The sequence below is a fragment of the Palaemon carinicauda genome, chromosome 5 (genome assembly GCF_036898095.1).
Source record: "Palaemon carinicauda isolate YSFRI2023 chromosome 5, ASM3689809v2, whole genome shotgun sequence".
NCBI classification, from domain to species: Eukaryota; Metazoa; Arthropoda; class Malacostraca; order Decapoda; family Palaemonidae; genus Palaemon; species Palaemon carinicauda.
In genome coordinates, this window is record NC_090729.1 from 96,674,958 (window position 1) to 96,691,817 (window position 16,860).

The window sequence follows — 16,860 nt, forward strand, 5'->3', positions numbered from 1 at the left end:
CTACAAGCCTAGCGGGATGGGTAGTTAACCCTTGCTAAATTTCAATTGCTCGTCCTTTCAGCTTCGCCAAAAGTAATACCCCTAATAAATAGTACAGTTTGTATTCCAGTTACAGAACAAATAGGAGTCATGTATGCCAACATTTCTCTCTTCTGTCGAATAATATTCAGCAAGCATTCCCTCATAAGAGATCAAACACAGGTGCAGAAGCAGCAGGTACCGATGTTTCTTCCAGTTAAAGTCCAACTCTCAGCAAGAACTGCTTCCCTCTCTTTCCCAGTAGGAGGAGATGAAAGAAGGGCGGCACCCTTCTATTACGACCAGTAGCGAGTGTGCTAAGCTCATACAAAAATTGTGCATACCTTCTTGCTATAGGAGCACTCTCAGCCCTTATTTATCCCTGCAGGAGACAAAGCTCAGGTAAAATGTGTGTGAACACCCTTACTAAATATCCTGACACCTACTTAGTGTTGTGTGCTCCAATATTTCTTCCCACTATAGGACAACTCTCAGCACACACACAAGAAAGTTCTTGGTGCAGCACTGTCTACCCCCAGGGAGAGAAACAGTAAGAGTCACACGTACGCAATTCATATTGATTGGCCTTCCTGGACTTCCTTAATGACTTCTACTCGTTCTTCTTCATAAGTAGCAGTAAAGACTCTCGAACGAAGAAGAGGCAGGGGAGGAGGAGGAACTTGATGTTTACCTTTTACAGGATCATATAGGGCAATGACTATAATCCCACAGGGAAAGAGATCACAGGAACTCTATGAAGAAACAGCACAACCAGGTGAGACATCCTTACCACCTTTCCAGGAACAGGAAGACACTGAAGCAAGGAGGAGGGCGGTGCCTCTCCCCCTTCACAATAGGCAGAATCAAAACCTCCTTCCTTCGACCAAGCCCATCGATGTCCAAGGAATACATTCTAACCGGAACAAGAATATTGTATGGAGATTGGCAGATTTGCTCAGAAAACTGTCAAACATTTGGAGGTATTGGAAAACAACTGCAAATCCTTTTTCTTCTTAAATTTCCCATGCACACAACAATCTTCCACCACATGCATCTAAAGGAAAAATCAAAATATCAAAACAGCCATACAAGGATGGCAGAAGTATGTCTTTACCATACCAGGGCTGGAAACAAAGAATCTCAATGGCCTGTCGGTGAGGTAGGCTTACCAGCTACACATTCCTATTATAGGATGAAGTTTTGTGTTTATGTAGGAACAACGCACTTTAAATATACAACATAAACTCCCATTTAACTTGGATATGACCTGATCTGACATAAACCCATTTACCCCGACCTATTTCGTTGTATCCTCAGCTGGGGAGAGGCTAACGACCTTCATGACCCCCCAGTGACCTCTACTGTAGGAATAGGTAGTGAGTGTCTGACATTCGACTAACTTGACAGGTATTTCAATTCATACAATATTGATCTAACAAATCCAACATATTCCATGAAACTTTCCAAGGTTACGCCATCCTCGTTTAAACGTAATTACGAGTATTTTTTTTTTAAAGTTAGCTCAAGTCTCCAAGAGGGTTCAGGCCTACCTCATCCCCAACAAGTAAGGACACAGTGACTACGCCAGGTTATGTGGGGTTACCTTAGGTTAGTAAACATCCCCTTACAGCCCCATTAAACAGAATACAGAGGGGATTATAGTCGCCATTGAAAATGGGATTGTAGGATGAGTGGTGATATTGTATATGTTTACTAAAGAAGCTACTGTAGCTTTAGTAGTTGAGTAGCCTACCTTTGGCCAGTGAATATAATAGCCTGTTGTTAAGGGGGTCATACTGTCTATTTATGATGTGCCGCAACATGAGTATATACAAATTTGACGCTTTCAAGGTACAACGTTATAGTGCTTGTACAATGTCACATTCAGACAGGTGAATGCACAATACACTCCTCAATATTTTCGTTTGGCAAATATCACAAATTTCTCTGGCACACTCTTCTTCTTCGTCTAACTCTAGTAGGAGGTCTGGCCCAATCTTTGGAGCCAATGCACTCCTCTGTAAATAGGATACAAAATACAACATTAGATCTAATCAATGCAGTTGACAAATTTTAGTGTTGGTCTGTCAGTAAATGTTAACTCCTTCGCCGAATGGAATGAATGATATTTCACTCCCCCACACAAGGCATAATACCTGTTATTCAAACAATATTCATGCTCCCCCTTCCATTGGAGTTGTTTTTATAGTGCAATTATATCAAACAGTTTGTTTTTTTAAACTTTTACATTAATTTATATTTAAAACAACTTCCTGTGGTTTCTCTGTTGCAGAACCGTTGCATTAAATGTAGTCTCTTTACAAAAGGACATTTCTGTAGGTTTAAAGACTAAATTTAATCCTTATTCCTCTGTTGGATAGTTAATTTTACAGATGATTAAAATGTATTTAGTAAATAAGTTTTAGTTAGAAATGTTATAAAAGCAGTTTTCCCCCTCCCCTGTACATCCCTTTCTTCATATTTTCCTAATATATTATTCAAAGAGCAATTCAATTTGAGGCCTGTTAATTTTACTTTTAAATCCTTCCTTTGCAGATTATATTTCCCACAATTTATCATTACGTGTGAAATTTCCTCCGCTATATTGCATGTGCTACGTTTAAAATACTTCCAGAAGACTGAAATTACATAAAGAGCATTGCTTAGAATGCATCTAAAAACGTTTAAAAAGCTTCCATAAGACTAAAATTACAGAAATAGCATTGCTTAGAATACATCTATAACATCTATAATACTTCTAGAAGACTAAACTGACAGAAAGATCATTGCTCAGAATGAACTTATAACGTTTGAAATGCTTCTAGAAGACTGAAATTACAAAAAGATCATTGCTCATAATACATCTATAATGTTAAAAACGCTTCCAAAAGACTAAAATTACAGAAAATTCATCGCTAAGAATGCATCTATATGTTTGAAATGCTTCCAGAAGACTAAAGTTTCCGAAAGCTCATTGCTCAGAATGCATCCATACCGTTTAAAACACTTCCAGATGACTAAAATTACAGAGAGAAGATTTTTCGGAATACACCTTTAACGTTTAAAATGCTTCAAGACTAAAATTACAGAAAAATCATCGTTCAGAATGCATCTATAACGATTAAGATGCTTCTAAAACACTAAAATTACAGAGAGATCATTGGTCTGAATGCATCTATGACGTTTAAAACGATTCCAGAAGACTAAAATTAGAGAAAGATCATTACTCAGAATGCATCTGTAATGTGTAAAACTTCCAAAAGACTATAATTAAAGAAAGATCATTTTTTTAAAAAATATACATCTTTACCGTTAATAAAGCTTCAAGTAAACTAAAATTACAGGAAAATCATTGCACAGAATACATCTATAACGTTTAAAACTCATCCAGAAGATTAAAATCTCAGACAGATTATTACTCAGAATGCATCTTTATCGTTTAAAACTCTTCCAGAAGACTAAAATTACAGAGAGATCATTTGTGGTGGAAAAAAAATGATGGATAAAGTGGACTGTAAACTTAATGTTGTTACTGACTATAAAGTCGCTACAAAAATAATTTTGTAATAACTACCACTGCTCCCTTTACGGCTTCTAAGGAATAACGGGAGATTTCTTTCCCCCAATAAACCATTAATCAGTATAACCGATACTGAATAGTACTACAGTCATATAACTCCCAACAATAGGACTACACGCTAAGTCCTTTCATCTACTGAGCAGTCCCTACTGACATGAACCCAGTTCATAAGTTTCAATAAGATACAACAAGACAAGGTTGTTTTCTCTCTCTCTCTCTCTCTCTCTCTCTCTCTCTCTCTCTCTCTCTCTCTCTCTCTCGCGAGTACTCACGGGTAGATTTTCCGACGTTAGAGGACCGCAGTTTGTAGTCTCGTTTTCTATAAGTTGCACAAACTTCTTAGTATGAACACCTTGATGTTAAGTAAGTATCAGATCATTTCTTAATTACCAACTATGCATTCAAACAAAATAAATCAATGGAGGATATCGAAACGCACTTGTTGAATTGTAGTCAAACTTACTTTTAATAGGTGAAAGTTAAATTTTACATAAATGAGTGATTATGCAAAGACACACTCAAGGGGTTTATAAGTCAATGGCACATTAACAAAATTACGACAAAGTTAAACGAATAAGGGTAAATTACCACTTCTAGTCTTATACACACACACACACACACACACACACACACACACACACACACACACACAACCACCACCACCACGACACCCGATAACAGATCAGCTCAAAGTTTGAGCCTGAGGCCCTGAGCAAAAAGCTGTCTCCTAATAATAATAATAATAATAATAATAATAATAATAATAATAATAATAATAATAATAATAATAATAGGGAAGTAGGGAATAATGGGAAAGGAAGAGTACCCCTGGATACAATCAAATTTATAGCTCAAAGGCAGGTACTCGGGATGGGAAAGATTAAGGAAATAGGGAGAAAGAGAAGTACAGGAGAAGAACAAAAGAGAGGGTCAGACCCTCTAGCGATATTAGGGAATAGGTATTATTAGCTGTCTCCTTCGTCGTGCATTCAGATTTTATAACAGGAAAGGAGACAAGTTATACAATTACAAAGTATGTAATGTAAGGACACCGATCCCTTCGTCGTCCAGAAAATCGACAAACTACTTATTCATTTGAATTCTCTTTTCGCCACACTGTGGTTTCCCATGTATATATATTCCGCTCTACCAGAGCTACATTTTGACATATGTATCATTTCATAACATGTTTCTGTTAACCCATAATTCATGTATTTGTAAGTGTAAGAAAACACATATATTTTGGCGGGCACTTCAATCTGATTTGGCGCCAGCGTCATCCTACCTTTCCGTCCGCACCTTGTAATATACTCCCTTGCACATTCGAATAAAGTATCAGTTGATCTTGGTGACGCTTGTCTCACTGTCCTTACAACTGGTGACCCCGGAGTAGAAAGTAGCATCAGCGGTTTTGGCTTTGCCATTAACGAACTTATTACGGCCGTGCTACCTTTTACATACTCCGTTACCTTAGGCACGAGCCTGCCTTTGGTTCTCCCACACTTCGGTGAACGTAAGGCAGTAGGATGAGCTTAACCGACATATCAACTTCTCACCTCTTCGCCGACTCGTCGTCTGGCCACGATGCAGGAAGCAACACGCCCATCGCACCCAACGGCCTCGCCTCCACGCCTAAAGTCAAACTGCCGCCCTTTTCTCAACACAACACCGCTTCCCGGTTCCTGAGAGCGGACGTACTCTTCCGCGTCGTAGACTCAGCGACTCCTGCGCCAAGGCCGACATCGTTCTCACCTCCATACCTGAAGAGGTATTCAACAAGATTTCCCCATGGCTCGACGCCCAGGCCGGCCAAGTTTCATACGACGACCTGAGAACGAAACTCATCGGTATCTACTCCCTCTCCGTCTCAGCAAGGGCACAGAAAGTACTGGACCTCGCCGGCAAGCCCATGGGTGACACCTCTCCTGTCGAGGCGTGGGACGAGCTAACCGGCCTGCTCATGCTCCCCGAAACAGACAGCAACGGCCGACGACGTGAGATTAGCTTATCTCGCGAAATCTTTCTTCGACGCCTACCACAGGACGTACGGGCCCAATTGACAGACGCCGATACGCTCCCGATGAACGAACTCCTGTCGAAGGCTCAGAAGCTCCACGAGGCCTCCAAAGCATCTCGCCTCGGAGCATCATCGTCAACACCGCCTCCGTTCTCCTCCTTCAGCAGCTGCTCTTCCATATACTCCTCGGCAATGGCCCTTGAGGACGACGAGATCAACATTCTATCAAGAAAGAAACCACCGCAACCGACGCGACCGAACCCTAGGCCTAACCCAGCATGGTGCTTCTACCACCAACAGTTCGGCAGTGACGCCAAGAAATGTAGAGCACCATGCAGTTTCCCTGGAAGATGACGCCAGAAGCATCCACCTGCCACCATCGCAGCCGCAGTTAACCAAAACAAAAATGGTTTCTATATCCTCGATACCATTTCCAACCGTAGACTCATGGTGGACACCGGCGCAATGCAGTCAACGTTCCCTCCTTCAAAGTCCGACCTAGACCGTGGTCCCGACAAAAACGCTCCCTCGCTCATCGCCGCCAACGGATCTCCCATACGGTGCTATGGGATCAAGACCCTCAAGATATCTATCATGGGCCGTTCGTATTCTTGGCCCTTCGCTATCGCCGACGTCAATCGCCCCCTCCTCGGTGCGGATTTCCTCGCCCACCATGGACTCCTCGTCGATGTCGCTAACAGACGTCTCATCGACACGGGAACCTGCCAGTCCCGCGCCCTAGAACACGGCCCTGCAACAATGTCCGTATCCACCGTAACGACGCACCCCTACGCCGACCTCCTACGAGAATTTCCCGAGGTTTTCAAGCCCGAGCTCCGACACTCGCCAGGTTCCCCGTCCAAGCATGGTATCTACCACCACATCACAACGACAGGACCTCCCACTCACGCCAAATTCCGCCGCCTCCCGCCCCAGAAACTGAAGGATGCCAAACGCGCCTTCGAGGACATGGAACGCATGGTTATCTGTAAGAAAGCATCGAGCCCCTAGGCATCACCCCTGCACATGGTTAAAAAGCCGGACGGGTCCTGGAGACCTTGCGGCGACTACAGGCACCTCAACCTCATCACAACGCCCGATCATTACCCGCTGCCCAACATGCAGGACCTAACGAACGCGTTGCACGGCGCAAAGTATTTTACCAAGATGGACCTTTTCAAGTCTTATTTCCAGGTCCCCGTATTCCCGGAAGACATCCCAAAAACTGCCATTGTAACGCCGTTCTGATCCTACACCTTCGCATACTCAACCTTCGGTCTACGCAACGCCGGGGCGACCTTCCAACGACTATTGGATAGCATTCTGGGTGACCTACCTTTCTGCGTCTGCTACGTCGACGACATCCTGATATTCTCGAAATCCAAGGAGGAACACCGGGGGCACGTCCGCACCGTCCTCAAACGCCTACAGGAGAACGGCCTAGTCGTATGCTTCGACAAATGCACGTTCGGTGCGGAGGGAGTGGATTTCCTTGGTCACCGCGTATCCTCGCGCGGGGTAAAACCCATGACAACCAAGGTCGACGCCATCAGGAAGTTCCCAATGCCTACGACCATCCGCCAACTTCAGGAGTTCCTGGGAATGGTCAATTACTACAGGCGCTTCATCCCCAACATCGCACAAACCCTGTCACCCCTCGACGACGTCCTGAAAGGAAAAGCAAAAAAACTCGAGTGAGGTTTGCCCCAGCAACAGGCATTCGCTCGGACGAAGGATGCCCTTGCGAATGCCACCACCCTGGCTCATTTCGACGACAACGCGCCCCTACGACTAACGACCGACGCCAGCAACGTCGCCTGTGGGGCTGTGCTTGAGCAACTCGTCGATGGTTCTCCTCGACCGCTGGCATTCTTCAGCAAGAAATTGAAACCCGCCGAAACGAGATACAGCACCTTCGATAGGGAACTCCTCGCCGTCTACCTCGCCGTCTGCCACTTCAGGCACATCTTGGAGGGTACCCCCTTCACGATCGCGACGGACCATCAACCCCTCGTACACGCCTTCACGAAATCGACGGACGCATGGTCCTCCCGACAACAACATCATCTCGCATCAATCGCCGAATTCGGATGCACCATACGTTACGTCCCAGGAAAGAAAAACCCAGTCGCAGACGCCCTTTCAAGGATTGAAATTGACGCGATCCACCTGGGAATCGACTACGCCAATCTCGCAACCGAACAACGCACCGACCGAGAAGCACAGGATCACCTGACGGGGCCATCCGGGCTCAAGATAAGTGCAATTCCCCTCGGACCAGCAGGAGTAACTATACTTTGCGACACCAGCACGGGCCGCCCACGTCCCTGGGTACCAGCCTCCTGCAGAAGGAAAATATTCGATATCATCCATGGACTTTCACACCCCTCAGGACGCACCACCGCTCGCCTTCTGTCTGAAAAGTTTGTCTGGCCAGGGATAAAAAAGGATGCCCGGGAATGGGCGAAGTCATGCATCAACTGCCAGTCAAGCAAGGTCAGCCGTCACACCGAATCGGGGGTAGACGATTTTCCCCAGCCAAAAAGACGTTTCGGCCATATACACATCGACGTCGTGGGACCATTGCCCCCTTCTGGATCTGCTCGCTACCTACTTACGATCATCGATCGCTCCACGAGGTGGTTGGAGGCATCGCAGATGACTGAAGCTACGACTCAAGCATGCGCCGAAGCCCTCCTGTCAAGCTGGATGAGCAGGTTTGGCGTTCCTGACGACATCACGACTGACAGAGGCCCCGCTTTCCTCTCAGAAATACGGCTCGCTTTGGCGAACCTGATGGGGACGACGCTCCACAGCACCACGGCATACAACCCCGCGGCAAACGGCATGGTCGAAAGAACTCACCGCGCCCTCAAGGCGTTCTGATGGCGAGCTGCACCGACGGGGACTGGAAATCACGACTTCCTTGGGTACTCCTCGGCCTTCGCACCGTCCCTAGCGCAGACGGCGAACCTTCGCCCGCCGAAAAGGTTTACGGGGAAGCACTCGCAGTTCCTGGCAAATTCTTTCCCTCATCAACTGACGACACGCAGCTGGATCACCTAAGGGACATCGCCAGGAAGTTCAGGCCGTGTCTCAAAACTTACCAGGACAGAACCAAGCACTTCAAGCCAAATAGCCTGGATGACTGCAGGTACGTTTTCGTCCGTGTCGACGCTCATCGACAACCACTGACTAGACCTTATCGAGGTCCCTACCGGGTAATCAAAATGACAACGAAAGCCTTCCTTCTCGACGTCCATGGCCAAGAGGACTGGGTCTCAATAGACCGCGTGAAACCAGCGTTTCTCGAAGGAAGCGACACCGCCTCCGCCGGACCTGGCAGATCCAGAGTTCCGCCTCAAAACAAGCCGCCCAACGAAAGAAAATTCATCAAACGACGACAAGAGGAAGAGATCCTTACACCGACCGCCAGCGCGCCCCTCCGTTCAAAAACAAGAGGAACCCTCCGACGCCCGAAAAGATACGAAGATTGATCATCAGCCCTCTACGCCGCCCAATGTCTTGGGGGGGGGGGAGTACTTGTAAGGACACCGATCCCTTCGACGTCCAGAAAATCGACAAACTACTTATTTATTTGAATTCTCTTTTCGCCAAACTGTGGTTTCCCATGTATATATATTCCGCTCTACCAGAGCTACATTTTGACATATGTATCATTTCATAACATGTTTCTGTTAACCCATAATTCATATATTTGTAAGTGTAAGAAAACACATATATTTTGGCGGGCACTTCAATCTGATTTGGTGCCAGCGTCATCCTACCTTTCCGTCCGCACCTTGTAATATACTCCCGTGCACATTCGAATAAAGTATCAGTTGATCTTGGTGACGCTTGTCTCACTGTCCTTACAGTAAGACTGCCTACAAGATTTACATTAACTCAAAAAACCTTGAAGCAAATTCAAAGATCAACATAAAAATAAAATCAAAACACACAGTATGCAATTTTAAACACATTTTTTAAATGTAATTAGCTGGTTGGTGGTGTGTGACAAATATGATCATGGGTAGTGGCACGCCCATACATCTATGAAGGAGCGCGAACTAGGTGAATCATAGGGCGAACACTGCCCTCGTTGTCTTTTAACCTTTGACCTCAACTAATGGATTCTCTGGCGAGATGTAAACAAGTTAGTACCACCTTCAACTACTACCGCACGCTGCACAACACATTCGCTAGAAGTACATAAAAGAATATTATTGAAACTGAAACATCTATTAACATTTTGTAAGCATATTTTACGGTGATTGACCATACGTAAAATGCGACATACTAAAACTATAGTCATGCATGAAATAAACAATAACGTAAGAGTGTCATTCTCTCGTAAGATGTGGGTCTTTAACTCTTATCATAACATGCAACAAAGAACATATTTCTACAAAATACGAAGACATGCAAATTTTGGTTTCACGAATAAAGACACGAATGCAACAACATAATTCCTGTTTGCCAATTACCCGATAAACGACAATTCTCAATTATAAATAAATCAATAACCCCTATGAACACGCAATACTAATAACCTTACGGTAAGAGGAAGATTATGGTTAAACAGATGCATACACAAAAATGTTATGTTAAATTGTTGTGAGAGGAATTTCTTACACCCTCCCCCACAAAAGAAGGGGAAGAATCTTACAACACATTTATAAAGCCTTACAAAGCTCCCTTTCGAATCAAGTGTTTCCTGTGTCCTTCGGCTTTAACAGCAGCTCTTCTCATAGGAAGATGATCACACGTCATCTGACTGTAATTGTGGGGCATATGGTGTTTCATCCTTCGCAACACTCTCCAGGTCATCTCCTACGTCCACGGATTCGACCTCACCTTCTTCATCTTGTTCGTTATCTGTTGACAACATCTCTATTACATTACATTCAAGTGAAATGACTTGATTCAGTGGTCTCGTAAAATTTCCACTTGCCGTTCTTACCTGAACTGTCCTTATGACATTATCAGGTCCTGCATGGAGTTGCTCGATGATTCCTAAAGGGTACTTGTATCTCTTACTATCCCATTAACTATAAAAACTAAATCTCTTATTCTTAAAGGACAGATGTTTGACAACTTGACGTTCCTGTGCCTTTCCGTAAGAGAAGACAAATAATCATGTAGCCACAATTTCTCAAACTTCCTTATTGTCTCACACAATTTGGCATAGTTCTCCCTCAAATCGACGTTCTTATGGTAAGGTAAGTCGACGAGCTTGTTCAAAGGAGGAGCTATTTTAATATTTCTGCCATATAAGAGTTTTGCAGGAGTGAGTGCATCATTGGCGTTATCTTCATTGACATATGTTAGGGGCCTTTTATTGATGATGTTTTCAGCTTCGGCCACGATGGTACGGAGTTCTATGAATGAAACTCTTTTTCTAAATAAGGGCCTTTGTAAACAGCTTTTCACTACCCCGATTAGTCTCTCATAAAAACCTCCTTTCCATGGGGCTCTAGGGGTAATGAATTTTCACTCTAAATTACTATCAGTAAGGTAATTTCTTACTTCTGGCTCTTCAATGATTTCCCTTAAAAACTTACTTGCTGCAATGAAGTTCGGTGCGTTGTCACTTATTAAAAGCCTTGGAAGTCCGTGTTTTGCTGCGAATTGCCTAAAGACAAGAATGAATTCTCGTGCATTCATGGACTTGCACACATACAAGGCAATCGCTCTTGAATTAGCGCATGTAAATAACAAGACATACGCCTTATCATTTTCAGCTTCACTCTCAGATACATTAGTTTCCCATATAGCCCACGCCAACACAGGAAAACGGTACGTCATGATTAACCCACTCTGGTGGTAAGGGGGGAAATCCTGGTACACTTGGGGGTTGATTAATGGCACAATGTAAAATCCGGACGTCGGACGTCGGACGTCGGATGCCTTCCGGGAGAATAGAAAACCGCTTGTATCACCGGTAAAGGCGCCATAATACACCACTTTTTTGACACTTTTAATTTTCACTGATACTTTCTGTTATTTTCTGAATAAATGTTCGAAAAATATTGATTTATTTTCATTTTATTGAGAATAATCTCAATCGGACGTCAACATTACACTATTTAACTGCCCGCTATTTTATCCTGTTAGGATAAAAGCCGGACGTCGCCCTACCTAGTACTCTCATTCAAACCTCAAGGTGTCGCTAGGTGGCGGTACCGTGGTGAAAGTAGCTAATGGGCACCATCAGCATACTGTAGCTTTCTTTGTACTACTGAATTGCCCCCAGTTGTTCACGCTTCGCTGAGTCTATGCCTGGATGCACTCGCAAGACATAATTGGATTAGTGATACTCATGTGCTACTGATTGATTAATTAGGATCTACTGACTCTTTGACTGGATTATCTCACTTGGCATAATTATAGTTCAAACGTTTACACTGATATAATGGCGACACTGTTTGCAGGCCCTTCACACTTGAAAAGACCTGATTTCAATGTAAGTATACCCTTTATTATCTTCTAATAGTAATTTTACTTTAATAGTTTGATTAGGGGTAATGTAGGCTACAAGTGTTGGCACAAATCGCTCACTAATAAAATAGCCACTGACACCTGCTACTCCTTCTGCTCAGCTACCGACTTATCCTCTGTCTGGTGGAGGGTTACCAGTGGAATCTACTGACTCTGAACAGCCTGAAAGCTCACAGTGCCTTTTTGGGGAACGCACAATCGGCTTAACATACAAGGAAAGCATACAGTTGTTATATGAAAATTTCCTAAATTGAAAGTTGTGTCATAGCCTATACCAGATACAACTGATCTTCTGATTTTGTGATCACTAACTTGTTGAAATCTGCCAAAGTATCATTGTTTGCCATGTATATTGTTAATTCTGGGTAAGTGATTATCTTGTGTACAAAATCTTTCAATTCATGTGCTATCAAATTTGTGTTGTAATAATCATCATGGGTTATTTTCCTATTCTGTGATTCTGTTCTAACTGTATTTTTTACTTGGGTGTGGTTCCTTGGTTTTAAAACTGCCTCATGCTCACCATTTAGGGGCTCATTAACAAGTTTCTGGTAAGTATTGCTTGGTGGCTCTTCGAAATCTTTTTTATTTTTTTGCAAAACTGAACCACATGTTCGTATGTAATTTCTGGTCTGTTCTTTTTAGTTTTTGTGAGGTGCTGGTTCATATTCTGTGTGGTCACCTAAGTAATGTATTAAGACTAAATAGGGATTTCCCACTAACCACCACCCTATCCTGACAAATGTACCCTCCTTACTCATTTTGTGATACTGTTTCTTAATTGTTACAGTTTGCCCTTTACCCTGGGGATACTTTTTGCATACCATTGTTCAGTTTCCAAGTATACTGGTCACATCTCCAATCATCTGTAAAGACAAAAACACAATCCAATCTAATCAGTGCAGTATCACTGACACATTGATTATAAAAAAATTTCTGAGGTGAGAACACTGCTGCATACCATTTTTGCAGCTATTGCCCTATAAGGCTATACACCTATTGATACTTACTGATTTTTGTGTGATCCTCTTGACAGCTGAACAAAAACATCTAGCCCCCCTGAGGCTCCACAGGTGGTGTGGTCCTTATCTGCATACCATGTTGGTTATGGGCAGATTCAAGAATGGTCTGAGCTTCCTTGTATGTTAAGCCGATTGTGCGTTCCCCAAAAAGGCACTGTGAGCTTTCAGGCTGTTCAGAGTCAGTAGATTCCACTGGTAACCCTCCACCAGACAGAGGATAAGTCGGTAGCTGAGCAGAAGGAGTAGCAGGTGTCAGTGGCTATTTTATTAGTGAGCGATTTGTGCCAACACTTGTAGCCTACATTACCCCTAATCAAACTATTAAAGTAAAATTACTATTAGAAGATAATAAAGGGTATACTTACATTGAAATCAGGTCTTTTCAAGTGTGAAGGGCCTGCAAACAGTGTCGCCATTATATCAGTGTAAACGTTTGAGCTATAATTATGCCAAGTGAGATAATCCAGTCAAAGAGTCAGTAGATCCTAATTAATCAATCAGTAGCACATGAGTATCACTAATCCAATTATGTCTTGCGAGTGCATCCAGGCATAGACTCAGCGAAGCGTGAACAACTGGGGGCAATTCAGTAGTACAAAGAAAGCTACAGTATGCTGATGGTGCCCATTAGCTACTTTCACCACGGTACCGCCACCTAGCGACACCTTGAGGTTTGAATGAGAGTACTAGGTAGGGCGACGTCCGGCTTTTATCCTAACAGGATAAAATAGCGGGCAGTTAAATAGTGTAATGTTGACGTCCGATTGAGATTATTCTCAATAAAATGAAAATAAATCAATATTTTTCGAACATTTATTCAGAAAATAACAGAAAGTATCAGTGAAAATTAAAAGTGTCAAAAAAGTGGTGTATTATGGCGCCTTTACCGGTGATACAAGCGGTTTTCTATTCTCCCGGAAGGCATCCGACGTCCGACGTCCGACGTCCGGATTTTACACTGTGCCTAAATTACTGAGATAAGTAAAAATCTGAATGGGGATCTTTACTCTCAATGAATCATCACTGGTATCCCAAAGGAGACCGAGTAGTTTTACTGCATTCAAATCCACAGTATCAGGTGTATGTCTATCATTAAATGAACTCAAATTACTTGCCCATTCCCCCAAGGGCATATTGGCTCCCAACATAATTTGATTTACTTTATGACTCTCGAGTTCTGAATCGTCATAATTCTCATAAGTTTTCATGAAGTTATCCACATAAAAAGACTTCATTACTGACCTTGCAATGGGCTCTGAGTGATTCTGCAAATGATATTGTATAGTTTGATTAAGCAAAAAGGGTGAGAAAGTAGCTCCAAACAACAAAACCTTAAATCTAAAATTCTTAACATTCTTAAAATCTCTACCATCAAACCACAAAAATCTCCTGTGACTTTCATTAATTCCTTTTCTAAGGAAAGCCTTACTTATGTCTGCTACTACAGCATATTTATTCTGGCGAAATTCTACCAGCATATCTGTCAGTTTCATTGCCAGATTAGGTCCAGCATGCAAACAATCATTGAGGGAGTTGGCTTGTTGTGACTCCTTACTACTAGCATTAAAAACTATCCTAATTGGAGTCGTAGCAGATTCCTTAAAAACTGGATGGTGAGGTAAATAATGGTTAATGCCATCAATCGGATGAAAAGAGTCATCCTCTACTTCTATTTCCTCAATAAATCCTAGCTTGACATACTCGTCCAAAACGGATTGATATTGATCAAACAATTCTGGTTTAGACTGAAAGGTTTTCCTAAATGAATACAATTGACCCGATGCCTTTTTATAACCAGTAGGGGTCTAGCATTATTCCTAAATGGCAAATCAACAGTAAATTTGTTACCAACCTTCACAATAGTTACGCTGAAATGTTCGATTGTTGCTTGATCGTTATAAGATCGTGCATCCTCACCGATGCCAATCGTATCTAATGACCATAATCTAGAAATATCCTCATCATCAAGGGGATTTACAGGAGCAGAGATTCTTGAACAAACTATGCTCAGTGTACCTATTACAGAACTTACATTTGCTTCATCGCTGACTACATTACAGGCCCACTTTGGTATAGGACCAAAGATAACAGCACCAGCGGTGCTACTAATCAAACCTACATCCTCATATTTATCCTGACAATAGACAAATGCATTATAATAGTCAGCACCAATAATCAAACCTATGTCACTTAGGGTATCTGATTCAACATATCTATCTGCTAGCTTAACAGCTCGTTCTTGCAATCGCAGATATACGTTATGTAGTCCAGGTGTGTGTATAGAAGTGTTAACATGATCACAAACAACAGCATTCAATTTATACGTTTAGTACCTGCTTGAACCTTCACCCGTACTACATCAAACAAATTAGTTTCAACTCTATCTCCGAATGGAATTAATGTTAGTCCCACTCTTTTTATCGGTACTAAGTTCAATTTCTCAACAACTTCTGGATTAATAAATGTTCTTTGGGATCCGCTGTCCAAGAAAGCTCGAACCGAAATCCGATTCTTTTCATTAGTCAATTGAAGTGTTGCTGTGGGTAATGCTGTCGGTCGAAGAGATACAACGCTTTTAACAGCTACTCGATTACTATTAACATTATTCTGAGAGTTACTCTGATTACTAGTGGTAGCTGCTTGCTGAGTAGTAGTAGAACTAGGTTGCGATTGAACAGTTACTACAGGGTTATTATCTACTCTACTAGGGTCTGATCTAGTACCTGATTGTTTCCGAGACGAATTTACATTAACACCAGTAGGATTAGGCATTAATCTGACACATAAGAATGTATGATGTTTACCGTTACAGTTGAAACAATTGGACTTACTAGTACACTCAAATGAACGATGACTCTTTCTCAAACAACCAAAACATAACTGTAATTCATAAATACGTGCTCTTCTAGACTCTAAAGTAGCATATTTCATACAGACCTTGCCGCTGTGTTCACCTTGACAAAAACAACAAAACAAAGTGTGTTTCCTAGGAGTGGCTTGAACGTTAGTTCTGAAAGCACCATTAAGCAAATGGGCCTGGCGTTCGTTTTTCGAACCCTTGTTGCGGTAGGGGCTGCCCTTAACAGTGTTTGATTGTGATGATGTACTGTCATTCATTCTATTAGGACATAAAACTTGACTTAATCTCGCAATGACCTCCTTCAATTGACACATACTAAGTATGGGAGTATTATACCTTTCTTGTAACGATATCAAGGTTTCATCGGACAAGCATTTGAGGATAATTTCCTCTTCAAGAGGATCACCAGTAGGTTTACCCGTTCAGTTTCTAACTGTCCAGTGATATTATTCCATTTCGTAAGGAAATCCTTTAATTGTTTTGCATCATGCTTAGGATGTGGCAAATTAAACAATTGCCGTCTTAAGTTTTGTTCTACTAAACCTTTGAAAGGCGATCTTCTAGTGTCTTGATTGCCACAGCAAAATTATCCATTGGGCTGATATGAATGGATTTAAGTTCTCGACAAGTAAAACTAAAATTGTCCATTTCTGTCGTATCCAGGGAGTACATCCAGACCCGGATATATACATCAAAGGTCAACGGATCTCATGTGCAAGTGAAGCTAAATTTTTAGGGTTGATATTTGATTGTAGGCTTACATGGGTTTCTCACTTAAAAGCATTAAAAGCTAAATGTCTTGAAGCTATGAATCTTTTAAAAGTATTGTCCCATACATCATGGGGGACAGACCGCAATACAA

At 42.5% G+C, this 16,860-nt stretch overlaps 1 protein-coding gene across 1 annotated transcript; it reads right to left on the reverse strand.

The window, feature by feature from the left end:
• Positions 1-14,091: 14,091 nt before the first annotated feature.
• Positions 14,092-16,312, reverse strand: LOC137641030 (uncharacterized). The gene is made up of 3 exons (XM_068373481.1): positions 15,488-16,312; positions 14,991-15,272; positions 14,092-14,883 (listed from the first exon to the last, which is right to left on the reverse strand). Exons 1-3 carry the CDS (start codon positions 16,310-16,312, stop codon positions 14,092-14,094), a joined length of 1,899 nt encoding a protein of 632 aa, XP_068229582.1.
• Between the last annotated feature and the right edge of the window lie 548 nt (positions 16,313-16,860).

Excerpts from the sequence above, each read along its gene's own strand:
- LOC137641030 (XM_068373481.1), bottom strand. The coding sequence starts at position 16,312 with ATGTGTCAATTGAAGGAGGTCATTGCGAGATTAAGTCAAGTTTTATGT. Across the intron at positions 15,273-15,487 it reads ATTTGTTTGATGTAGTACGG|GATAAATATGAGGATGTAGG; the intron begins GTGAAGGTTCAA and ends GTCTATTGTCAG. Across the intron at positions 14,884-14,990 it reads TCAGCGTAACTATTGTGAAG|TCTAAACCAGAATTGTTTGA; the intron begins GTTGGTAACAAA and ends AAAACCTTTCAG.